Here is an 18,268-nt window from a genome sequence, read left to right as displayed (position 1 = left end):
AGGCAAGTATTTATACGTCCAGGTATGAGGTACCCGCATTAAAACGACATAATTTAGAGAAATAAGAATAAAACACTTTCATATTTTTTAGACATTGTCACAATAAGCAATATAGTTAAAATGTCCGGAAAATGGGGAAATTTCCCCGTTTAATTTCCGGCCCACTAATTCAGTCTGCGAGCAGGCTACCGTCATATAAGCTTGATAAATATGTCACTCGTTTCACAAGAAGAAGCAATTTTCAAGTAATAACGCTTTTAAAGTAATTAGAATATATCATAACTATTTTTTATTTTAAGTTTGCAAGTTCATTCATTCCTTTATATTACGAACAGCGTCGTCGATTCCTTTCGCCAAGTACTCGACATTACTCGTGGTAACGGAACACATGTTAATACGACCATTTCCCATAGCATATATATGATACTTTTCCAGTAAATATTTGACTTGTTTTGCTAAAAAATAATCAACAAAAACGTTTACGTATTAAAAGCTGAAAAAATTTACTCGCATTCAAAAGAGAGCGTTCCTTTGAAACTTGTGAGGTTCAGATTCGACTTTCACTATGGATACATGGTGATACATGGTATGGATACTTACCAGACAATCCAGTGAAGGTGAACATGCCACAATGTTTTACGATGTGATCCCAGTTTCCAGGAGTTCCCAGCTCGCGCATTTTTTGGAAGAGATTCTCACGAGCAGACTTGATCCGTTTTGACATGGACGCCACACACTCTTTCCTACGAAAATCAACACTGCCTTTAAGTTTTGCTTATGAATTATTCTCGCCTAAGCTATTTCATCTTACCATTCGGTCAGCAAGGCAGGATTGTTTAACACAGTCGTAACAATACGTGCGCCTTGCACGGGGGGGTTGGACCACATTGGACGAATGATCGCTTTCAACTGACTTCGTATGGTATTGACATATTCCGAGGAATTCGCAACCAAAAACGCGCAACCAATTCTGGAGGCTACAAGCAAAAATATTGCAACATCAGCAAAATCTGATATGTGTATTTGTCAGGTAACACCAAGTATCAGCCTGCCAACTACAAGATGGGAGAAACTTTGAATTAAGAAGATTACTTGTCAGATTGAAAGCAGCAAGTAGAAACTACATACAATATAAACCAAAGTTTTTGGCAAATGATTGTGACACCGCTAATTCAATTCCTTGCGAGACAAAGTGTCGTACAACAAAGGCATCTTCATCAATATCTCCAGAAATGAGGCCAAGATATGCATAATCCAGTAAAGGGAAGAGATGTTTGACCTAAACAAGTACTGTATTATCAGAATACACATTAGAATGATAAAATCTCTCAATCAATACATCTCTCCAAGCTATCTTAAGTTGTTTACCTTCACAACCTCTGCAATTTTTACCCACTCTTCCGCCGATGGATCCACTCCGGTAGGGTTTTGCCCGCAACCATGTAGGATTATAACTGAGCCTTCTGGAGCATTCTGAGAAACAAATTATTATAAATCTATTAATTTACTCTGCATGACTTGCAATCAATCCATTTTGAACTGCAAATACCTGCAAGTCCTCCAGCATTCCATTGACGTCTAATGCACGAGTCTCTTTATTGTAATAACGATATTCTCTTCTGTCAGTGAAACCAACCTCTCTGGCAATGGTTGTATGGTTGGCTTTAAGTATTTATATTTAGATTTATTTTGCAGCACATGAAACTAATACTAACTAAAAATAAGAAGTGGATTACTCTACTGAAAAAATCTTACCCCAGGATGGTTTGGGCGTATACACAACTTTTGCAGGCATGAAACGTTTTGTAAACTCAAGCAGTATACGTAAACTGCCAGTACCAGACATAGCTTGCACTGCACAAACCTAGCAAAAAAAAGTGAATAATTTGCATTCTAAATCGAAGATGATTTAATTTTAGAGAACAGCAAGTTATTATTTTCTTGAACCTACTCTGTTTTCAACAATGGCTGGACTATCAGCTCCAAGGATTAAGCTGGAAGCTGCTGTAAAAAACTCCTTCATTCCATCTATACTCAAATATTCATGATTCAATGTCTTGTCGGCTGCAAGTGCCATCTCTGCACTGGACACAACAGGAAGAATCCAGGGCTTGCCTTCATTTGTACGATAGACTAAATAATTTAAAATACTGCAGATAGGAGTATGAAACAAAACCACCATAGCAAGAACCTAGAATAGAGGTAAATGTTGTTTTAAACTTCAATAAAATCTACACTGTCTACTAATTAAATAAGTATATACTGATATCTGGTACAAAAGTCCTTGCAAATATCTGCCTCTCTAATATCTGCTAATCCATGTTCAGGACATTTCACAGGTGGTTTTTAAGAATACAAATAACCCATTTAACAGAATACAATTATAGGCAGCCCGATCAATGTGGTATAGAAAAGATGAGTGAGCCTGAGCTAACTGCATTGACCGGTCTGCTTATGACACAATCATCAATAGACAATATCCTCCCAATAGAGTTCACACTTGAATACTGTATGTTGATATAGTCGATTTTGTTCAAAGATATCAAAGATTTTGTCCTTTGAATACTTTTCTAATGAAGCACAATGGAATAGATTCACAAAATATCGAAAGAAAATTTTTAACGTGCTGTCCTAAGTACCCTCTCAAAAGTCAAAATGCATAATCATCGACTTCCTAGGCTAAGATAATGGATGATAATCAGCAATAATGCAATATGCACTAAGTAATTTAGCTTGTAGGTACTAATATGCACTAGCTATTTGATTTTAAATGGTAGATGATTCTTACATGAAAACATGTTGTCTTTCTATGTACGTACAAAAACAAATCACGAATACTGGGGCCGCTTGTTCAAAAGCCGGCCCCGGGTTTAAAAAAAAATTGTAGATATTTCACAATAATTACCTCCCATTCCAAGGTCCAGTTTATTCGGCGATGTGTCGGATTTAAATTGATCCAACAGGCGAAACGTTTCAGCCACAGGGACAGGCTCGATATCGTGAAAAAAAGACTTAGCCATTGTTTAATATATTATTGCACAATCCGGTACCTCCAAGATACCCAAGGAACAGATTCAGTACCAAAGATAGTGATTTTGTTACATTTTTGTCACGTGATTCTATCACAGACAAAGAGGAGAGATTGATCCTCAGATGCTTAACTTTCTGCTTGTTAACAACCATATTCGTGGGGTGCGGCACAACATTTAGTCCGTTCAAACGATCGGATTTGTTCAGTGTAGGTCTGCTTTATCAATAACACACTACATTCCATACGTGAGAAGTGAATTGGTCCCAACAAAATTGGATGGTGTGAACAGAATCATTGTCGTGCTTAATTTAATTCAAAGCTTAAGTTTTTGCATATCCACCATGCACAAAGGTCTCAGCGTAGTATTACGATTTGCGGATGAATTTAAACAAAAATTTCAATCTTATCACTGTTTCTCTTTCCCGTACGTATGAACTGGAAAAAAAGCAAGAAATCCTACCAGGTTTTCAGAGAGTATTTATACGTCCAGGTACCCACATTAAAACGACATAATTTAGAGAAATAAGAATAAAACACTTTAATATTTTTTTAATTTTTAGACACTGTCACAATAAGCAATATAGTTAAAATGTCCGTTAATACATAAGCTTGATAAATATGTCACTCATTTCATAAGATGAAGCAATATAAGATAAATTAAGATTACAATATTTCTTTAGTAACGCCTTTCAAGTAATTAGAATATATCATAGCTATTTTTTATTAAAATTTATTTTAAGTTTGCAAGCTCACTCATTCTTTTATATTACGAACAGCGTCGTCAATTCCTTTCGCCAAGTACTCGACATTACTCGTGGTAACGGAGCACATGTTAATACGACCATTTCCCATAGCATATATATGATACTTCTCCAATAAATACTTGACTTGTTTTGCTAAAAAGTAATCAAGAAAAAAATTTCCCTATTAAAAGCTGAAAAAATTTACTCGCATTTAAAAAACAGCGTCCCTTTGAAACCTGTGAGGTTCAGATTTGACTTTCACTACACTACTCTCGCTTAACCTATCGCGCTTGTGATTGGTTGATTTGATCGACCTATCGCATTTGATTGGTTCATACTCCCCTTCTCTCGCCAATTATTGCGCTTGTGATTGGTTGATCTGATCGACTAATCGCACTTCACTCGTTGCCTCGATGGTAGTGGTAGTCACTGGTGGTAGTAGAAGTCAAATCTGGCCTCGCTATGAAGGTGGATGGATACTTACGAGACAATCCAGTGAAGGTGAACATGCCACAATGTTTTACGATGTGATCCCAGTTTCCAGGAGTTCCCAGCTCGCGCATTTTTTGGAAGAGACTCTCACGAGCAGACTTGATCCGTTTTGACATGGACGCCACACACTCTTTCCTACGAAAATCAACACTCATGACTGCCTTTTGCTTATGAATTATTCTCGCCAAAGCTATTTCATCTTACCATTCGGTCAGCAAGGCAGGATTGTTCAACACAGTCGTAACAATACGTGCGCCTTGCACGGGAGGGTTGGACCACATTGGACGAATGATCGCTTTCAACTGACTTCGTATGGTATTGACATATTCCGAGGAATTCGCCACCAAAAACGCGCAACCAATTCTCGAGGCTACAAGCAAAAATATTGCAACATCAGCAAAATCTGATATGTGTATTTGTTAGGTAACACCAAGTATCAGCCTGCCAACTACAAGATGAGAGAAACTTTGAATGAAGAAGATTACTTGTCAGATTGAAAGCAGCAAGTAGAAACTACATACAATATAAACCAAAGTTTTTGGCAAATGATTGTGACACTGCTAATTCAATTCCTTGCGAGACAAAGTATCGTACAACAAAGGCATCTTCATCGATATCTCCAGAAATGAGGCCAAGATAAGCATAATCCAGTAGAGGGAAGAGATGTTTGACCTAAACAAGTACTGTATTATCAGAATACACATTAGAATTATAAAATCTCTCAATCAATACATCTCTCCAAGCTATCTTAAGTTGTTTACCTTCACAACCTCGGCAATTTTTACCCACTCTTCCGCTGATGGATCAACTCCAGTGGGGTTTTGTCCACAACCATGTAGGATTATAACTGAGCCTTCTGGAGCATTCTGAGAAACAAATTATCATAAATCTATTATTCTACTCTGCATGACTTGCAATCAATCCATTTTAAACTGCAAATACCTGCAAGTCCTCCAGCATTCCATTGAGATCTAATCCACGAGTCTCTTTATTGTAATAACGATATTCTCTTCTGTCAGTGAAACCAACCTCTCCAGCAATGTTTGTATGGTTGGCTTTAAGTATTTATATTTAGATTTATTTTGCAGCACATGAAACTAATACTAACTAAAAATAAGAAGTGGATTACTCTACTGAAAAAATCTTACACCAGGATGGTTTGGGCGTATACACAACTTTTGCAGGCATGAAAAAATGTTTTCTTTCTATGTGGGCGTACAAAAACGAATCATATGAACTGATGCTGGTTGTTCAAAAGCCGGTGAGCTTTTAATCTCTCGTTTATGAAGCTGAACATGTTTTTTCATAAATATTTTGTGGATCAATGGAAGTCTTATTTTGTAAAATCTTGAAACAAACAGCGGTGCAGAAGCATATAAACCAAAACAGCGGAGTAAAATTTAACCCTGCCCCGGGTGTACAAAAACTGTAGATATTTCACAACAATTACCTCCCATTCCAAGATCCATTTTATTCGGCGATGTGTCGGAATTAAATTGATCCAACAGTCGAATAATTTCATCCACAGGGACAGGCTCGATATCGTGAAAAAAAGACTTGGCCATTGCTTATATTTATATCGCACAATCCTGTACCTCCAAGATACCCAAGGAACAGATTTTACCAAAGAATAGTGATTTTGTTACATTTTTGTCACGTGATTCTATCCCAGAGGAGAGATTGATCTAAGATGCTTGTTAACTTTCTGCTTGTGTATTTAGTTTATTCCTGCTTCATTAACAACCATTTTCGTGGGGTGCAGCACAACATGGTTTAGTTTCTTCGCACGATCCGATTTGTTCAGTGCAGTTCTGCTTTATCAATAACACACTACATTCCATACATGAGAAGTGAGTCATGAATTGGTTCCAACAAAATTTGGATGGTGTAAACAGAACATCATCGTGCTTAATTTAATTCAAAGCTTAGGGGTTTTTGCATATCCACCATGCACAAAGGTCTCAGCGTAGTATTACGATTTGCAGATGAATTTAAACAAAAATTTCCATCTTATCACTGTTTCTCTTTCCCGTACGTATGAACTGGAAAAAATGCAAGAAATTCAACCAGGTTTTCAGCAAGTATTTATACGTCCAGGTACCCGCATTAAAACGACACAATTTAGAGAAATAAGAAGAAAACACTTTAATATTTTTTACACACTGTCACAATAAGCAATATAGTTAAAATGTCCGTTATATAAGCTTGATAAATATGTCACTCATTTCATAAGATGAAGCAATATAAGATAAATTAAGATTACAATATTTCTTTAGTAACGCCTTTCAAGTAATTAGAATATATCATAACTATTTTTTATTAAAATTTATTTCAAGTTTGCAAGTTCATTCATTCCTTTATATTACGAACAGCGTCGTCGATTCCTTTCGCCACATACTCGACATTACTCGTGGTAACGGTACACATGTTAATACGACCATTTCCCATAGCATATATATGATACTTCTCCAGTAAATACTTGACTTGTTTTGCTAAAAAAAAATCAAGAAAAACGTTCACGTATTAAATTTACTCGCATTTAAAAGACAGCGTTCCTTTCAAACTTGTGAGGTTCAGATTTGACTTTCACTACCCTCGCAGATCTACCGCGCTTGTGATTGGTTGATCTGATCGGCTTATCGCATTTGATTGGTTCATACTCCCCTTCTCTCGCCAATTATTGCGCTAGTGATTGGTTGATCTGATCGACTAATCGCATTTGACTTTTGACTCGTTGCCTCGATGGTAGTGGCAGTAGAAGTCAAATCTAGCCTCGCTATGAAGGTGGATGGATACATACGAGACAATCCAGTGAAGGTGAACATGCCACAATGTTTTACGATGTGATCCCAGTTTCCAGGAGTTCCCAGCCCGCGCATTTTTTGGAAGAGACTCTCACGAGCAGACTTGATCCGTTTTGACATGGACGCCACACACTCTTTCCTACGAAAATCAACACTCATGACTACCTTTTGCTTATGAATTATTCTCGCTAAAGCTATTTCATCTTACCATTCGGTCAGCAAGGCAGGATTGTTCAACACCGTCGTAACAATACGTGCGCCTTGCACGGGAGGGTTGGACCACATTGGACGAATGATGACCTTCAGCTGACTTCGTATGGTATTGACATATTCCGAGGAATTCGCGATCAAAAACGCGCAACCAATTCTGGAGGCTACAAGCAAGAATATTGCAACATTAGCAAAATCTGATATGTGTATTTGTTAGGTAACACCAAGTATCAGCCTGATGAGAGAAACTTTGGATGAAGAAGATTACTTATTAGATTGAAAGCAGCTAGTAGAAACTACATACAATATAAACCAAAGTTTTTGGCAAAGGATTGTGCCACTGCTAATTCAATTCCCTGCGAGACAAAGTGTCGTACAGCAAAGGCATCTTCATCGATATCTCCAGAAATGAGGCCAAGATATGCATAATCCAGTAGAGGGAAGAGATGTTTGGCCTAAACACAACATTTAGTACTCTATTATTAGGATACACATTAGAATAATAAAATCCTAAATAAATACATCTCTCAGTCAATACATCTCTCCAAGCTATCTTAAGTTGTTTACCTTCACAACCTCTGCAATTTTTACCCACTCTTCCGCCGATGGATCCACTCCAGTGGGGTTTTGTCCACAACCATGTAGGATTATAACTGAGCCTTCTGGAGCATTCTGAGAAACAAATTATTATAAATCTATTAATCTACTCTGCATGACTTGCAATCAATCCATTTTGAACTGCAAATACCTGCAAGTCTTCGAGCATTCCATTGAGGTCTAATCCACGAGTCTCTTTATTGTAATAACGATATTCTCTTCTGTCAGTGAAACCAACATCTCTGGCAATCTTTGCATGGTTGCCTTTAAATATTCATATTTAGATTTATTCTAAATATTAATATGAAGTTGATGCAACTAATACTAGCTAAAAAAAAGAAGTGGAATACTCTACTGAAAAAATCTTACCCCAGGATGGTTTGGGCGTATACACAACTTTTGCAGGCATGAAACGTTTTGTAAACTCAAGTAGTATACGTAAACTGCCAGTACCAGACAGAACTTGCACTGCACAAACCTAGCGAAAAAAGACAGTAATTAATTTGCATTCTAAATCGAAGATGATTTTAGAGAACACCAAGTTATTATTTTCTTGAACCTACTCTGTTTTCAACAATGGCTGGACTATCAGCTCCAAGGATCAACCTGGAAGCTGCTGTATAAAACTCCTTCATTCCATCTATACTCAAATATTCATGATTCAATGTTTTGTCGGCTGCAAGTGCCATCTCTGTACTGGACACAACAGGAAGAATCCAGGGCTTGCCTTCATTTGTACGATAGACTAAATAATTTAAAATACTGCAAATAGGAGTATGAAACTAAACCACCATAGCAAGAACCTAGAATAGAGGTAAATATTGTCTTGAACTTCCATAAAATCTACATTGTCTGCTAATTGAATAAGTACATATATCTGGAACCAAGGCAAATATCTGCTTCTCTAATATCTGCTAATCCACGTTCAGGACATTTCACAAGTGGTTTCTATTTTTTTTAACAATACAAATAACCCATTCAACATAATACAACCATAGGCAGCCCGATCAATGCGGTATAGAAAAGATTACTGACGTAACTGCATTTACCGGTCTGCTCATGACACAATCATCAATAGACAATATCCTCCCAAAATAGTTCACGTTCAAACACTGTAATTGTCGCTATAGTCGATTTTGTTCAAAGATTTCAAAGATTTTGTTCTTTGAATACTTTTCTTATGAAGCGCAATGGAATAGATTCACAAAATGCTTAAAAGTTAAAATATAAAGAAAATTTTTAACGTGCTGTCCTAAGGGCCATCTCAAAAGTCAAAATGCATGATCATTGACTTCCTGAGATAATGGATGATAATCAGCACTTAGTATAAATGCACTAGCTATTTGATTTTAAATATTAGATGATCTTTACATGAAAACATGTTGTCTTTCTATGTACGTACAAAAACAAATCATTATCATGTGTACCGGTGTACAAAAACTGTAGATATTTCACAATAATTACCTCCTATTCCAAGATTCACTTTATTCGGCGATGTGTCAGAATTAAATTGATCCAACAGGCGAAACGTTTCATCCACAGGGACAGGCTCGATATCGTGAAAAAAAGACTTAGCCATTGTTTATAGTAGTGCACAATCCGGTACCTCCAAGATATCCAAGGAAACAGATTTTACCAAAGAATAGTGATTTTGTTACATTTTTGTCACGTGGGTACTATACACGTTGTTACAACCCTAGGTTACTTCCCTCATTTTCCGACTTTTCCTAAAAAACAAGAATTTTGTTAAAACAGGTAAAAATGTACAAAGATTCGGTGAACTTTAAAAAAATATGAAGGAAATCTTTAAGAAGTTTTCAAGGAATTCAATATCAAATTGCTCCATTTGCACATGCGCGCATTGCCCGAAATTTTTGATGTTTTTATTTACATCCGTCGTATTAAAATAATAAAATTGTTTCGGGTTTATAAGAATTTGTATTTTGCAATGGGTTTATTTGGGAAAACACCCCAAAAATCACCGAAAGAACAGGTAAGGAGAATGGACTTGATGTTATATGTGTCATAATTCTCTAGATCATAACGATTTTGCTCTTTCCCTAAAGTGTGTAAATAATACTGCCATATCATCTTTTTTTTATGGTGTCTAAACTTTAATACAGAAATCGAAAAGATGTTTATATCATTCTCTTCGTAACATTTACACATTTCAAAAGTATAAGTGTAGATTATAAAAATACACATAGAAATGTTACATATAGTTGAATTTCACGTTGAATGTCATTATAGTTCTAGTCACAAAAATGAAAAATACTGAATACTTGTACATTGTGCGATCTACTAGGTGCAAGAATGGTCTCGTTCCTTACGTAAAGAATCAAGACAACTAGACAGGCAAATTAGAAGTAAGTTTGTCACTTTTTGTCTGTCCCCAAAGCCTTTACAAAACAGAGTGAAAAAAATGCCCACAACAAGTGATGTGATTAACTTTTCATCTTTCTTGGTATTGTAAGGTATTGAAACGGAAAAAGCCAAGGTGACTCGTACTATTAAAGACTCTGCAAAAAAAGGTGATGTTGACAGCTGTCGTATTCTTGCAAAAGAAGTTATTAGAGCCAAGAAAGCCGTGAGCAAATTGTATGCATCAAAAGCTCAACTTAACTCGGTTGAAATGAGCATGAAAAATCAGCTTGCAACATTGAGAGTTTCAGGGTCATTACAGAAAAGCACAGAGGTTATGAAGTATATGCAACAGTTGGTCAAACTACCCGAAATACAAGCTACAATGCAAGAGCTCTCCAAGGAAATGATGAAAGTATGTGAGCATATTATATGCCCCTAACTACCACTTAACTAGATAGCACACTCTCTCCTCCCTCAATAATATAGATGTCCCCCCTTGTCTTCCTCCTCTCCCATTCTTTCCCTCTCTCTCTCCCCCTTTTCCCCCTTACCCTAAGGGGGTAAGCCCCCCTCCTCTCTCCCTCCCATGCATCCAATACAAAAACTATCCCTTCTCGCTTCCTCTAGGCTGGCATAATTGAAGAAATGTTGGAAGATACATTTGACAGTGTAGAAGAGGAAGACATGGAAGAGGAAGCCCAAGAAGAAGTTGATAAAATACTCTTTGAAGTCACCCAAGGTTTGAAATCATTGCAACAACTTCCATTCAACCACATTTTCAAGAGAAAGCGTGATCTCAACAATGCTTATTTTACTTCTAATGTTTAGGGGCATTGGGTCAAGCTGGTAGTGTTGCAACAAATGAATTACCTGTAAGTAAAGATGATGGAAATTCCAGCCAGTCTACAAGATGGTTGAAACTACTCAAATACCAATTCTTCTAATTATATTTTTGGCCTTTTTTAGGGTGAGGTGGAAGGTGCCACAGCTATGGCTGAGTCAGATGAAGAGGAGGACATGGCTGACATGCAAAAACGACTGGAGATGTTACGGAGTTAAAGTAATGCTGTTCCTTACAAAGAAACTTATGTGAATGTTATGAATTTTGGAACATAGATAATGTATCACTTGTGTCCCTCATTGCACTTAATTGTGATCTGGTGAGAGTGTGAAAGTTCTTATGATTTGTGACGTATTGTAGTAAATCTTATAGAACTAAGACATCTTTGTATATAGAAGATTAACTTAAATAACTGTACCATCGCAATCATCAGATCATGATTTCTACTTTCTAATCAGTAACAGACATTATTTACACAGAAAGCATGAGACACTTCCCAAATTTGCCCCAATTTTTACCAGACAATTGCTAGAAATAGTTGCAGGCAACATAATTGTTCAACAGACAGTTTTAATTGTTGTGCAGCAAATTTGGGAAGTTTTTTGGTATTGTAAATGTTACATAGAAATAGGGAAAAATCTTCTCATCTGCCTTGTGGTATGTGAAGTGAGGTAAAGGAATGTAATAAATTTGTGCAATAACGAATTCCTGTGATAATTAGCAATTGTTTTAACCTAAGTAATGTAAAGTGTAGAAAAATATTTTTGTTTTATACACACTTTCACTTTTCCCTCACAATCAATGCTGATTATTCAACTTCTACAAAACCCATTTATTACTTATTTAGAGTGCTGTTTTCAGAATGCGTTCAGCCCCCCCCCCCCCCCCCTCCTTTACCACTTTAAGATTTTCTAAACGTTTATGCGTGCAATATGCAAATTAGCTGGTATCAGAGTATATCAATGGGTAGCCTGTGTTTCCCAATACGTAGCTACATGACGTCTCTCTTTGACACGACACTGCGAGCCGCAAGGCTATGACACTGCTGGCTCGATAATTTAAAGACCCTGTCTGTCGGAAATTTTAAGAGGCGGACGTTGGAATATTTGATCGAAAATTTAAATTACTTTCAAGAACGTTTCAAGTCTTTTTGGCATTTTATTTAATACCCGATCATCAACTTTCGTTCGCTTCAATGATCAAACTATGGCCAATTTAAGATATGACTCGCAACAACAATTTAGCCCAACAGATCGGTAAGTGATTTGATTCGATCGGAGGTAATTTTAACATCGCATTTGTGACATATTTTAAATTTTCTGTTTAATATTGTGATGCTGGATTAAAATATGGCTTGAAAATCTTTATATGCATTAAAATATCCACGAATCGAGCTCCCCAAAAACCAATTGATGTTTTTTAGACTTTGAATTTCAGTGGGAAATCTTTCGATTACAGCGAAATTCGTAACGATTTATTTCTAGGAATCGATGCCCTAAAATACCCCAAGAATGAGGTCGTCTGTGTTTAACGATTAGGTGTATTTCCTCAACCACATTTTATGTCAAAGATTACTTTCCTGTTTGCAGGTTTTGTACTAGTTACACAGCTTTCAACACAATAGCAACATTGTTAAGTAACGAATTTTTAATTAATAAAATACGGTTTCTCAGCAACCAAGATACCATACTATAAATATAAGCTATACTAAAAAACCGTACAATAACATTGATGTATGCATTTTAAAACATCTAGTTTTAAACCATTCAAAGAACATTTTTTAGTCTTTGCAAAAAGAGGAAGTAATTTTGTGCTTTTACATGTTTTAGGCGAAGTTGCTGGGTGTGTTTTGCCTCCGAAGACGATGACCCAAGAACTCAATGGACGCATCCTTGTCGTTGCCGTGGTACAGGTCACTGGGTCCATCAGTCCTGCCTGCAGAGATGGGTGGACGAAAAGCAGGCTGGAAACTCGTCTGTCTCTGTTCATTGTCCGCAGTGCAACACCCCATACCTGATTGACTATCCACCACTTGGCGCCTTCCTGACAATAATCGAACATGTGGACGGCATTATTAACCGAGTCTGTCCTCTTGCAACCGCTGGAATTTTAGTAGGTTCTCTGTATTGGTCGGCAGTCACTTATGGAGCCATAACTATTTTTCAAGTCCTGGGGCGGAAGACGGGTCTTCGTATTATGGAAGAGGCTGATCCTTTGGTTCTGTTTATTGGTTTACCGACAATCCCATTAACTTTAATTCTCGCTAGGATGATAAGGTGGCAGGACTATGTCCTAAGAGCATGGAGACATCTTACACCTGGTATGACAGTGTTTAAGTATTTGTTTCCGGATGAGTCAATGGAACATGATCAGGTGCCGTTGAGACAGCCCTCTGAGGACACAGTTGTCGATGCTACGTCAGCAACAAGAATTATTTGTGGAGCTTTGTCCTTGCCATCGATTGCTTTGTTTTGCGGGAATTTATTGTTCCATCATAGCCCTTCAAGAACTAGAAGAATATTCTTGGTAAGCCTAAACATTTTGGTAGTTTTTTTCCTGTCAGTTGGTTTGAAAATACAATAAAACAGATGGCTTCACAAGTTTTCTGATTCATGTTTTTATCCTTTTTATTTCAGGGTGGACTTGTGTATGTTCTCACGAAAGGGTGTATTAAAATGTACTACAAACAACAACAATATACGAGGCAGTCTAAACGAAAAATCCGAGACTATCCTGATGTTTTCTAAACTTGTATCACATACCATATGGCCAACTCCTCAGTTTATACACATTAGACACTATTATTGTACTTAAAATATTATTTTATTATGCGTATAGCATGATCAATAATGCCCTTTTTATATTTTGTTTCACTTTGATTTATCAGAAGTAGCCATCCTTGTAAATTTTGAGTTCTTTTAAAAATAGAGAAAAGAAATAAAACCAGTACATTTTGCATTACATTGTGAATGTGATTAGATAAACCAACTGTCAAACATGTCAGTTGATTCTCATCAATTTGAAGCGGAGAAAACAATTTTTTACTGAGGCTGTTAAATCTGACTGCATCTTGGAAGTGGAACAAACCCAACACTTGTCTGACATTTTCTACAATCATTTTCAAAAGTAGTTGGGACACTCTTATTTATAAACTAAAATCTACTGTCTTCAACAAAATGCAGCCCAGTCTCCCACAGCAGTCTACTCACTCTTACGCCAGTGTTCTGGGAATTCGACCCAGAAGCCAAACACACGCATTTTCAACAGTTCATGAACAAATGGGATTTCTCGATTCTGTAAAATGTGCTAAACATCTTTTCACTATCAACGAACACGTTTTGGTTTGGCCCCAGACATGGACACTGTTTTTTAAAGCCAAACGAAAAGGAGGGAAACCGGAGTGCCCGGTGAAAAACCCTCCAAAGGTAACCTGAATTTCAGGTTACCTGACCGGCGTTCCGAATTTGGTGTTTTCATTTAGAAATCGTCCGCAATGGAGACAAGTAAGTACTGAAATACACGACAAGTTTAGGTTTTATACATGGTAGTTCCGCTCATCCGAGTCCCAGGAATTGCCATGCAATTCAGTCTTGAGCTTCGTCAATTGGTTTCTGGTGGTGGTCTAACCGGCGTCCGCCGTGCGCATATATCGTCCGCAATGTTAGAAATTAATTTATTTAATTAAACTGCGCTTTGTCCGACAATGGCAATAAAAATATTTCAATTATTCAAATTTTCATGCTTTTTTTGAAGGCTGGCATTCTCGAAAGAAATTCTTCGTGTTCACGACAGAGACAACAGCACTCTTCTATTGAGACATGCACCTCATGCACTGTTTTTATCTTTTTAGACATGCACCTGATGCAGTGTTTATCTCTTTATACGTTCTCGATTACCAAAAATTGGGTTGAACGTGCAACTTACTCAATATGGCTAATGTAATATGGCTAATGTAATATGGCAATGTAATATGGCTAATGTAATATGGCAATGTAATATGGCTAATGTAATATGGCTAATGTAATATGGCAATGTAATATGGCTAATGTAATATGGCAATGTAATATGGCTAATGTAATATGGCTAATGTAATATGGCAATGTAATATGGCAATGTAATATGGCAATGTAATATGGCTAATGTAATATGGCAATGTAATATGGCTAATGTAATCTCCCTTACCTTTCGCACCGTATAATTCCCGAATTTCACTTGCTTCGTTCCAAGCCGTTGTGTCCTTCTTCAACAACATCTCGACGGTGGAGCGTGTAAGAAATTAAACAACATAGTAAGTGTGTCAAAAATACAAGAATGTTCTTTATGCAATGTAATATAGGACTAATAGGAGCTATATTTGCCTTCTTATATGCAAACTTAATCAAGTTAGAGTCAAAATGAGTAGATTACGTTTATTTCCATGCATGAGAGCTTAACTGAACTGAGTTCGAAAAAATAAGAGAAACAGAAGAGTGCTAGTGTCTAAACATCATCAAATAGTATTTCTTTTTTCATTTCAAATTTTTAATGCCATTGACGGACAGTCCTTCGAAGCGGTCGCATTATAACAAGCTGAACAGAGAGCTTATATAAAAAATTATCATATAAGTACTCGCGATTACCTTCGTATTAATCTAAAGTTAGGCCAATACGAATTTGATATTTTCTCGCTGCGTGCACGTCGATCACTATATGCATGCTAAATGCATCAAGCATTTTGTTAGTTTTAACGCTTTAAAGCATCGTGCATCTGCCGCAGCCAGTCGATACGTCGTTGGAACTCACACACAAGTGACAAAACTAGAAATGTTTTATCAAGAAAGCTCGAAAAAACGCCCTCATGCATACGAACGGTGACGAAAAATTTCGTACGTGTTATCATGCATGCATAGTCGAAATGTCACTTGATGTGTGAATATGCTATAGGTTAGACCACCAGGCGAAACCAATTCCGGAATAACCATGCACTTACATTAATCATCCATTATTCTAACAAGTATACATATAGTATGTACCTCAACCAGCTTCTACTTGTACACTGTCTCGTCGTCCATCATCTGATCCTGCGACGATCCTTCATCATCTGATCCCGCGACGATCCTTCATCGTCTGATCCTGCGCCGATCCTTCATCATCTGATCCTGCGACGATCCTTCATCGTCTGATCCAGCGACGATCCTACATCATCTGATTCTGCGATGTGGATACAAAGATATGACATCAATTTTCAAGAGAGAAATGTCACTTATGTATCATTCAAGATTCAAAATCATCATTCAAAACTCGAATATTGCAGACCTTCTACATCTCCAACGCCACTCCTCCAAGGCCTTCGCATTGCGCACGCGAATACAAAAATGTCATGCACGTTTTGTACGAAATACTATTCGAAGATTTTTTAATGTTTCGTTTCCCGAGACAAATAAAACACTCGACTATTATCTCCTTCTAGAAAAACAATTTCTCATGCATTTTTATGTTTTAGGCGCTCTGTAAGCGATATTTTTTTCCGGACTATTGTCGTTCAAGAGAGGAAAAAATACAAATGATGGGGCCCCAGAATCACTTGTATTTACTCCGCATGCGCTTGACACGACCAGATTAACATGCAAAAACCGCAAGCCGAGAAAAGTTGAAAATCAAGGTGAGGTAAACAGAAGAGTGTTTAGCATATCTCGACCAAAAAAAGCCAAATACCATGCATATTTTACTCATGCAATTTTCACCGAAATCGAGTTTTGTATTTGCGTGCACAAGTGTCCCAAGGCAGCTTCGACATCTCTGGACTCTTTCTAGAAAAAGAAAACCTCAGTTAAACAAAAAAATTGACGGGACTAGAAGTCTAATGCTTCCTGAGTATTTTTTGTTTAAAACTAATTGACACGGAAATCAAAAGAAATCACTGAAGAAAGATAAGATGCTCAGTTCGAAATAGAAAACACGCTCCGAACAATAGCCCGGCTGAAATAACACAACACAGTGAAGTCTAGCATAAAGTACATGCATAGACCAATATATATACAGATTATATTATAGGCATTCAATTTCAGTTTGAATCCCGTCTTTCCCTGTACAAAGCTATTCACGATACGATAACCGTGTCCGAAGAACGCTTTGAAGAACAATACCTATTATTCCCTGCAAACCAGCGTTTGTCGGTTTAGCCTTCCCCATATTTCCGCGCTGTAGTTCGTTCTGAAATTAAATCATAAGTAAGGAAAAACAAAATCAATTTAACACTAACAGCTCACTCGCATTTCACATTTTCAATCGAAATATACAAGATATAGCCGTAAAATCAGCAAGAATATGCCTTCACTCGCTAATTTCTTCTGGCTATTCAAATCAACACGACGATGAATTAATTTGCAAAGCAAAGACAAAGCCAACAGATTTTTTTAAACCAACCATGATCTTGTACCTGAGCAAAGGTTCTTGCAACTTTTCCCTCACTTCTTCGAGTGATCCTTTCTGCTTCAAAACTACAAAGTCTGAGTTTCTTCTGAAATTAAGCCACCTTTTATTGCCTCAGAGAAGCTTACAACGGACATTGCACTTTATGCATCGATGACACTTAACAAGCGATTTTATTCTTTTGTGCAATTGAGAGCTATGAAACAAACGTAAAATGTTGTCTATCTTAGACCTAGGTTATGCGTCGCATTTTGGTCGCGTCGAATGCAATTCAAACAATAGATAATGAGATGATGAACTACATTAGGCTTCATTGCCATCTCATTATCTTTTGTCTGAATTGCAGGCCTTACAATTATTACAGGATTTACAGGCCTTATTATCTAGGCCTTAAACGTCGCATTTTGGTAACGTCGAATGCAATTCAAACAATAGCTAATGAGATGTTAATGAGCCTCAGTAAATAATGTAATTTCCTCGACCCAGTTTGGAAGCGATCAATTAACGGTTCTTTTAAAGAGTAAATGGGAATTTCATATACTTGAGAAAGAATGTTGGGCTATTTACTTTTATTTTGATATATAAAGCCCTGCGTTTGGGATTAGTTATTTCATCCCAAAACTATAAAAACTTTCACATTTATTGTCAGATTTTTACCTTTGGCTTGCCAAGTTGATAGGCTGATGGTAATATATTATTTCTATGTACACTTCGCGTATCTATTTTTTTTATCTCGATGGTAAGTGATGTTTATATTGAGTGTAAAACCAAGTAT

The 18,268-nt window shown here is 37.0% G+C and overlaps 5 protein-coding genes across 5 annotated transcripts; 2 read left to right on the top strand and 3 right to left on the bottom strand.

The window, feature by feature from the left end:
• Window positions 1-102: 102 nt before the first annotated feature.
• Window positions 103-3,039, bottom strand: LOC114516086 (aspartate aminotransferase, cytoplasmic-like). Its single transcript, XM_028535454.1, has 9 exons — window positions 2,906-3,039; window positions 1,952-2,133; window positions 1,756-1,864; window positions 1,550-1,662; window positions 1,369-1,473; window positions 1,129-1,279; window positions 812-977; window positions 601-743; window positions 103-455 (listed from the first exon to the last, which is right to left on the bottom strand). The coding sequence occupies exons 1-9, from the start codon at window positions 3,018-3,020 to the stop codon at window positions 313-315; spliced, it is 1,227 nt and encodes a 408-aa protein (XP_028391255.1). The 5' UTR covers window positions 3,021-3,039; the 3' UTR covers window positions 103-312.
• Window positions 3,040-3,544: 505 nt separating this feature from the next.
• LOC114515897 (aspartate aminotransferase, cytoplasmic-like) lies at window positions 3,545-5,831 on the bottom strand. Its single transcript, XM_028535216.1, has 7 exons — window positions 5,717-5,831; window positions 5,209-5,321; window positions 5,028-5,132; window positions 4,788-4,938; window positions 4,471-4,636; window positions 4,259-4,401; window positions 3,545-3,927 (listed from the first exon to the last, which is right to left on the bottom strand). The coding sequence occupies exons 1-7, from the start codon at window positions 5,829-5,831 to the stop codon at window positions 3,785-3,787; spliced, it is 936 nt and encodes a 311-aa protein (XP_028391017.1). The 3' UTR covers window positions 3,545-3,784.
• Window positions 5,832-6,431: 600 nt separating this feature from the next.
• LOC114516085 (aspartate aminotransferase, cytoplasmic-like) lies at window positions 6,432-9,532 on the bottom strand. Its single transcript, XM_028535453.1, has 9 exons — window positions 9,342-9,532; window positions 8,441-8,622; window positions 8,247-8,355; window positions 8,029-8,141; window positions 7,848-7,952; window positions 7,585-7,735; window positions 7,279-7,444; window positions 7,067-7,209; window positions 6,432-6,758 (listed from the first exon to the last, which is right to left on the bottom strand). The coding sequence occupies exons 1-9, from the start codon at window positions 9,454-9,456 to the stop codon at window positions 6,616-6,618; spliced, it is 1,227 nt and encodes a 408-aa protein (XP_028391254.1). The 5' UTR covers window positions 9,457-9,532; the 3' UTR covers window positions 6,432-6,615.
• Window positions 9,533-9,738: 206 nt separating this feature from the next.
• On the top strand, window positions 9,739-11,787 carry LOC114516014 (charged multivesicular body protein 3-like). Its single transcript, XM_028535359.1, has 6 exons — window positions 9,739-9,870; window positions 10,183-10,243; window positions 10,352-10,653; window positions 10,869-10,980; window positions 11,070-11,113; window positions 11,208-11,787. Exons 1-6 carry the CDS (start codon window positions 9,826-9,828, stop codon window positions 11,298-11,300), a joined length of 657 nt encoding a protein of 218 aa, XP_028391160.1. The 5' UTR covers window positions 9,739-9,825; the 3' UTR covers window positions 11,301-11,787.
• Window positions 11,788-12,157: 370 nt separating this feature from the next.
• On the top strand, window positions 12,158-14,040 carry LOC114516037 (E3 ubiquitin-protein ligase MARCH5-like). Its single transcript, XM_028535387.1, has 3 exons — window positions 12,158-12,338; window positions 12,912-13,608; window positions 13,719-14,040. The coding sequence occupies exons 1-3, from the start codon at window positions 12,289-12,291 to the stop codon at window positions 13,827-13,829; spliced, it is 858 nt and encodes a 285-aa protein (XP_028391188.1). The 5' UTR covers window positions 12,158-12,288; the 3' UTR covers window positions 13,830-14,040.
• Window positions 14,041-18,268: the final 4,228 nt, after the last annotated feature.

The sequence above is a fragment of the Dendronephthya gigantea genome, unplaced genomic scaffold (genome assembly GCF_004324835.1).
Source record: "Dendronephthya gigantea isolate DGI-Jeju-01 unplaced genomic scaffold, DenGig_1.0 000005F, whole genome shotgun sequence".
Lineage (NCBI taxonomy): Eukaryota > Metazoa > Cnidaria > Anthozoa > Malacalcyonacea > Nephtheidae > Dendronephthya > Dendronephthya gigantea.
Note: the sequence above shows the minus strand (reverse complement) of the source record. Positions and strands in the feature narration are given on the sequence as shown.

Excerpts from the sequence above, each read along its gene's own strand:
- LOC114516086 (XM_028535454.1), bottom strand. The coding sequence starts at position 3,020 with ATGGCTAAGTCTTTTTTTCACGATATCGAGCCTGTCCCTGTGGCTGAA. Across the intron at positions 1,663-1,755 it reads TACGCCCAAACCATCCTGGG|CCAACCATACAACCATTGCC; the intron begins GTAAGATTTTTT and ends AAATACTTAAAG. Across the intron at positions 1,474-1,549 it reads GAATGCTGGAGGACTTGCAG|AATGCTCCAGAAGGCTCAGT; the intron begins GTATTTGCAGTT and ends TTTGTTTCTCAG.
- LOC114515897 (XM_028535216.1), bottom strand. The coding sequence starts at position 5,831 with ATGGCCAAGTCTTTTTTTCACGATATCGAGCCTGTCCCTGTGGATGAA. Across the intron at positions 5,133-5,208 it reads GAATGCTGGAGGACTTGCAG|AATGCTCCAGAAGGCTCAGT; the intron begins GTATTTGCAGTT and ends TTTGTTTCTCAG. Across the intron at positions 3,928-4,258 it reads CACCTTCACTGGATTGTCTC|CAAAACAAGTCAAGTATTTA; the intron begins GTAAGTATCCAT and ends ATTACTTTTTAG.
- LOC114516085 (XM_028535453.1), bottom strand. The coding sequence starts at position 9,456 with ATGGCTAAGTCTTTTTTTCACGATATCGAGCCTGTCCCTGTGGATGAA. Across the intron at positions 7,953-8,028 it reads GAATGCTCGAAGACTTGCAG|AATGCTCCAGAAGGCTCAGT; the intron begins GTATTTGCAGTT and ends TTTGTTTCTCAG. Across the intron at positions 7,736-7,847 it reads AAATTGCAGAGGTTGTGAAG|GCCAAACATCTCTTCCCTCT; the intron begins GTAAACAACTTA and ends TGTTGTGTTTAG.
- LOC114516014 (XM_028535359.1), top strand. The coding sequence starts at position 9,826 with ATGGGTTTATTTGGGAAAACACCCCAAAAATCACCGAAAGAACAG. Across the intron at positions 9,871-10,182 it reads AAAAATCACCGAAAGAACAG|GTGCAAGAATGGTCTCGTTC; the intron begins GTAAGGAGAATG and ends GCGATCTACTAG. Across the intron at positions 11,114-11,207 it reads TTGCAACAAATGAATTACCT|GGTGAGGTGGAAGGTGCCAC; the intron begins GTAAGTAAAGAT and ends GGCCTTTTTTAG.
- LOC114516037 (XM_028535387.1), top strand. The coding sequence starts at position 12,289 with ATGGCCAATTTAAGATATGACTCGCAACAACAATTTAGCCCAACAGAT. Across the intron at positions 12,339-12,911 it reads CAATTTAGCCCAACAGATCG|GCGAAGTTGCTGGGTGTGTT; the intron begins GTAAGTGATTTG and ends TACATGTTTTAG. Across the intron at positions 13,609-13,718 it reads GAACTAGAAGAATATTCTTG|GGTGGACTTGTGTATGTTCT; the intron begins GTAAGCCTAAAC and ends TTTTTATTTCAG.